The 4,828-nt window shown below is 33.4% G+C and overlaps 1 protein-coding gene across 1 annotated transcript; it reads right to left on the reverse strand.

Annotated features, from left to right (window-relative positions):
• Window positions 1–1,396, reverse strand: LOC109131204 (EIN3-binding F-box protein 2-like; the record flags this gene model as incomplete). Its single annotated transcript, XM_019241893.1, has 2 exons — window positions 1,200–1,396; window positions 1–941 (listed from the first exon to the last, which is right to left on the reverse strand). Coding segments are annotated over exons 1-2 (966 nt in total), but the record flags the coding sequence as incomplete, so codon positions are not given.

Genomic DNA, 4,828 nt, shown 5'->3' on the forward strand with positions numbered 1-4,828 from the left:
CCCTTTTGCATTTCCCATCACCCAGAAACCTTTCTCGTTCACACCTTGAAGGCCTTGAAGCACAAGATCAGTAACTGCTGCTCCGTAGTGACCAAGAACAGCAAGAGACATCCCAGTTACATTCAGCATCTGAAGTTTCACTTTCGTCAAGTAAGAACCAGCTTGAGCCAAGAGGAAGGCAACACCTTGATCTCCAATGCGTGGGCAGCTCCTGATAGAGATAGATCTCAGATTGGTACAGCGTCGTGCAATAGCCCTTAAACCCTCATTGCCAACACCAGAACACGAGTCAATAGTCAGATCACTCAGATTCACACAGTTCTCAGCGATTGCAACCAAACCACTGTCAGTAATCCCTGGACATCGTGAAAGATCAAGTTTTTCAATCATGGGGCATGACCTAGCGATCTCAGACACACCCACATCACTAACTGCAGGCAAGTTCCAAAGAGAAAGAACCCTAAGAGATGGACAACCATGAGCAATAGCACCAAGACCAGCGTCAGTCACATTGCTTTCAAACCCACTCCCACGGATATGAAGCTTCCCTAACCCACCACGAGACGACGTCCCAACTGAAACAGCAGCCAGCCTCAAATCCGTAGCCTTCTTACCATCCAAACTTCTTGACAAAAACCCTTCACCCTCAAGATCCTGAACAGACTCAACCACTTCATTCCTAGTGATACTAGTCAAGAGATGAAGCCAATGCTTGGAGACACAAGCGCAAGCACTCCTCTCTTTCCCTGAAGGCAAACGTCTAAGGATCTCAAATAAACACTCATCTGGCAACACATCGATCGAAGTTTGCTTCTGCTCAAACCCGCTGAACACTGACGTCGCGGCAATACGTAACCTCTTACGCGCTGGGAAATAGACACCGGGACAGCTCCCTGGTGATAGATTATGCATCGATCCCCCAAGGAAAAAATCTTCATCACCTATCATAATCAAAAATCAACCCCATTATTCTCAATTCCGATCTCAATCATTCGTGAGAAGAACACTAAAACCAAAACCTAATGTACACAAAAAAAAACAGAGAATGAGACTAAAACAGAACAAACCCAAAATTCAGATTTTTATCAAATCTAAGAATCTAAATTCCTAGAAATCAAGCAGAGTAGTATCAAATGATCGAAGATGATCAAAACCCACAAAACAAAATCTAAAATTGGACTAAGATTGAGGAAACATACCACTAAATCCGAAGATTCCAGACATGATTTGAACAAAGTTTGAAGAAGAACGAAGACGAAGATTAATAGAGAAGGAAGACTAAGATTCATGAAAGAGCAAAGAAGAACCCTAGAAAGATAGGGCAAAAAAAAGAGAGAGAAGATTTACAGAAGAAGAAGAAGGAAGAAAAATTTGAGATATGAAGAGGAAAGCAAAAAAAAAAACTGAGAAACGTCTATAATGGAGAGAGAGGTGTACGGTGGACGTTAATGTAGAAGATTATAACTTCTCAAGTTCAATGTATAGACGCGAAAAAGTCGGATTTGTTCTCCACCTTCTTTGTTTCTTAAGTCCCACCGAACCCTCCCCCAAATTGTTATATTGTTTAAATCATATTTTATTATTCTGACATACAAAAACATTATTATAAAAAAGAGTATTTTTATAACATAAAGTTTTTGAAATGCAATGAAGGGTGAGAGTGGTTTGACGAAAAAGACTGAATACATTGAAGGAAGAGAAAAGCGAGTTACATGCATTGTTGACAAAATACATTGAGAGAGGTCGATTTCGTTGAATTATAAAAAAAAACATGGGTGTGTTACAACATGTCAACATGAGTGTTAGTTTATTTGAGAAAAAAATAATAAGCAAGTGTTGGATATTATCGTGACATGTCTTTTTAATGATGTATATGTTGGAGCCTTGGAGGATAACATTAGTCCAAATCCAATGTTTAATCATGTACTCCAAAGTTCTTCTTAGCATTTTGATTCGTGAATTATTTGAGAAATTAATTAAATAGGGAGAGTATGATTATACTTCTTAGATGTTCTTATTTTCAAATACCATTTAATATTTTTGTTTTTTTTTCTCAACATTGAATATGTTTTTTTTTCCACTCCAATCTTCCAAATTAATTTTCCATCAAGAGTGATATAGAACATGTATATTTTTAGTGGCGTAATTGAAGACGAATGACTAAAATAGCGTACGTTTAACATTTATGTTGTAAATTAATATTTTTTATTACTATAATAAATAAATAGTGAAAGCATATATATGTACCATCTAAAAATTAAATAAAATTGATAAATGTGTATAATAAGCATCTTTCAAAAAAACTTACTAGCTTTATGAGAATCATCTTTTAATAAACTTACTAACTTTATGAGTTTTTGACAATTTCATATGTGTTAAAAGTTTTTTTTTTAATATGTATGCTATCGGAATGTAGTATCTTTCATATGTTATGACATCTCAATACATATGGAATTCACAAAGCATTACATAATATATGTATTATAGAGTTTCACTTCGTTAGTTGAGTTGTTTTGTTATATGTTCTTCATTGATACACTTATATTATCACTTGCTGAATTATATCATTACAAGTTGTCAGAAAGGAAATGCTGGCGAGGATTCAAAAGAAGGAAAGCAAAATAATAGAATTGTCTGAATGCAATGAAGGGTGATAGTTAAAAGTTGACAAAAGTGGTTGAATACATTGAAGGAAGCAAAAAGTTGGAATACAGTGCATTGTTGACAAACCATTTTGTTTGTTTGATAAACATTCTTGACAACACCTTGGGATGTTAAGTTCGTTGAATGTGTATAGATTATCTTGGATTGAATTTGAAGTGAAAAATAACATGATTGCTACGACATAACTTTTTGTTTTTTTTTTTTAAAAAAAACTACTGGTTATATACTTTTTTCGTTGATTTTATTTGATTTCTTACGAAATTTTGATTCATAACACGAATCATAATAATTGAGTTTAGGGGATATGGAATTGGATTGACCAATGTCCTTTATATATCGTTCTTGATCTTTCTAACCTTTAAAATTGAGATCATAACACGTTCTTTCGAGACGATAACTTTGATCAAATCTCTTGTATATCACTTAAGATTCAATGTAGTTCTCCTAGCAAAACAACGATAGTATGGATGTACGTTTAAACACACAAAGTTGTTTCGCATCAAAAGAGTAACGAAGACAAATAATGGTATTAATTACTATAGTAATTATGGAACAACAGAAATCTATAATTATGGACATGAAAAGAGACGATATTAATTATTTTACAGTCTTCGGTATTTATGTAACAATAAACGAAGATTCGTTACAACTTATACTATAACACATATTCTCCTCATTGTGTGTATTTGTAACGTTCTAGGGAATATATTTGATCCTTCGTTGCTCTACATTATGGCATTGTGAGTGTTACAATACCATGTGCTTGATCAATTGTTTGTTCAGTGAACACTCTCCAAAGAGAAATGGTATTTTTTGCCGGTCAATAATATTTTATAAAGCTTACATACTTGCATGATCATTACGTAATTTTGAGTTCAATGTTTTATGTTTACAAGTTGTTCATATATCCAAACGACTTAAACAAATCATGAAGCTGAAAATGACGTTAAAGGCATGAAAAATAAAAGTTATTTTGATATAAAAGTCACAAGTCTACAATTCTAAAAGGAATTCACTTTCTCGCCGATAATTGAATTTGGTCGAATTTCATAGGTACAATGTACCGTACATTCCCACAAGAAAAAGTCATAATCAGATTTATTTTAGAACAATACTTGGGTTGACTCATACATACAGGTCAACCTCTCCATTCACCCCTTTATAAAATAAGGAAATAAAATCTGTATACATTATTATAAAATTAAAAATTTAAACCGCTTTAGACCTTTAAGTAGTGGCTTAAAAATCTCTGGTCGCGGGCTTAGGCCCAGTGGGCTAGTCAGATCACTGTGTGGTCTGGACACTGCGTTATCAAAAAAAAAAACTTAAACCGCTTTTTAATAAACCCAAACCGACATATATGAAATCTAAACCCTAACCATCTCATTTGTGAACCCAAACCGACATATAATTTTGTTCTACTTGTAAAATTTAACCCTAACCATCTCATTTGTGAACTCAAACCGACATATAATTTCGTTCTAATTGTGAAATCTAAGCCTTAACATCTCATTTGTGAACCCAAACCGACATATAATTTTGTTCTACTTGTAAAATTTAACCCTAACCATCTCATTTGTGAACTCAAACCGACATATAATTTCGTTCTAATTGTGAAATCTAAGCCTTAACATCTCATTTGTGAACCCAAACCGACATATAATTTTGTTCTATTGTAAAATCTAAACCCTAACCATCTCATTTGTGAATCCAAACCGACATATAATTTCGTTCTAATTGTAAAATCTAAACCCTAACCACCTCATTTGTAAATCCAAACCGACATATAATTTCGTTTTAATTATAAAATTTAAACCCTAACCACTTCATTTGTAAACTCAAACCGACATATAATTTTACGAAAAATTCTTGGGTTCACCCCTAGGGGTGAACCTCTTATATTCACCCCTAGGGGTGAACCTCTTATATTCACCCCCTCTTAATTAACCAATCAAAATACAACAAAACGACATGTCATATATCATATTTATAAAATAAATCAAAATTAAAATAAAAAAGACAAAACAAATAAAGGAAACAAATTCTGTAGATTTTTTAATAAGGAAATTATGTCGGTTTAGGTTTATAAAAAATGATTAGAGTGTAGATTTTACAATTAAAAACAAATATATGTTGGTTTGGGTTTATGAAAGAGTGATTAGGG

This window comes from Camelina sativa, chromosome 20 (assembly GCF_000633955.1).
Source record: "Camelina sativa cultivar DH55 chromosome 20, Cs, whole genome shotgun sequence".
NCBI lineage: Eukaryota > Viridiplantae > Streptophyta > Magnoliopsida > Brassicales > Brassicaceae > Camelina > Camelina sativa.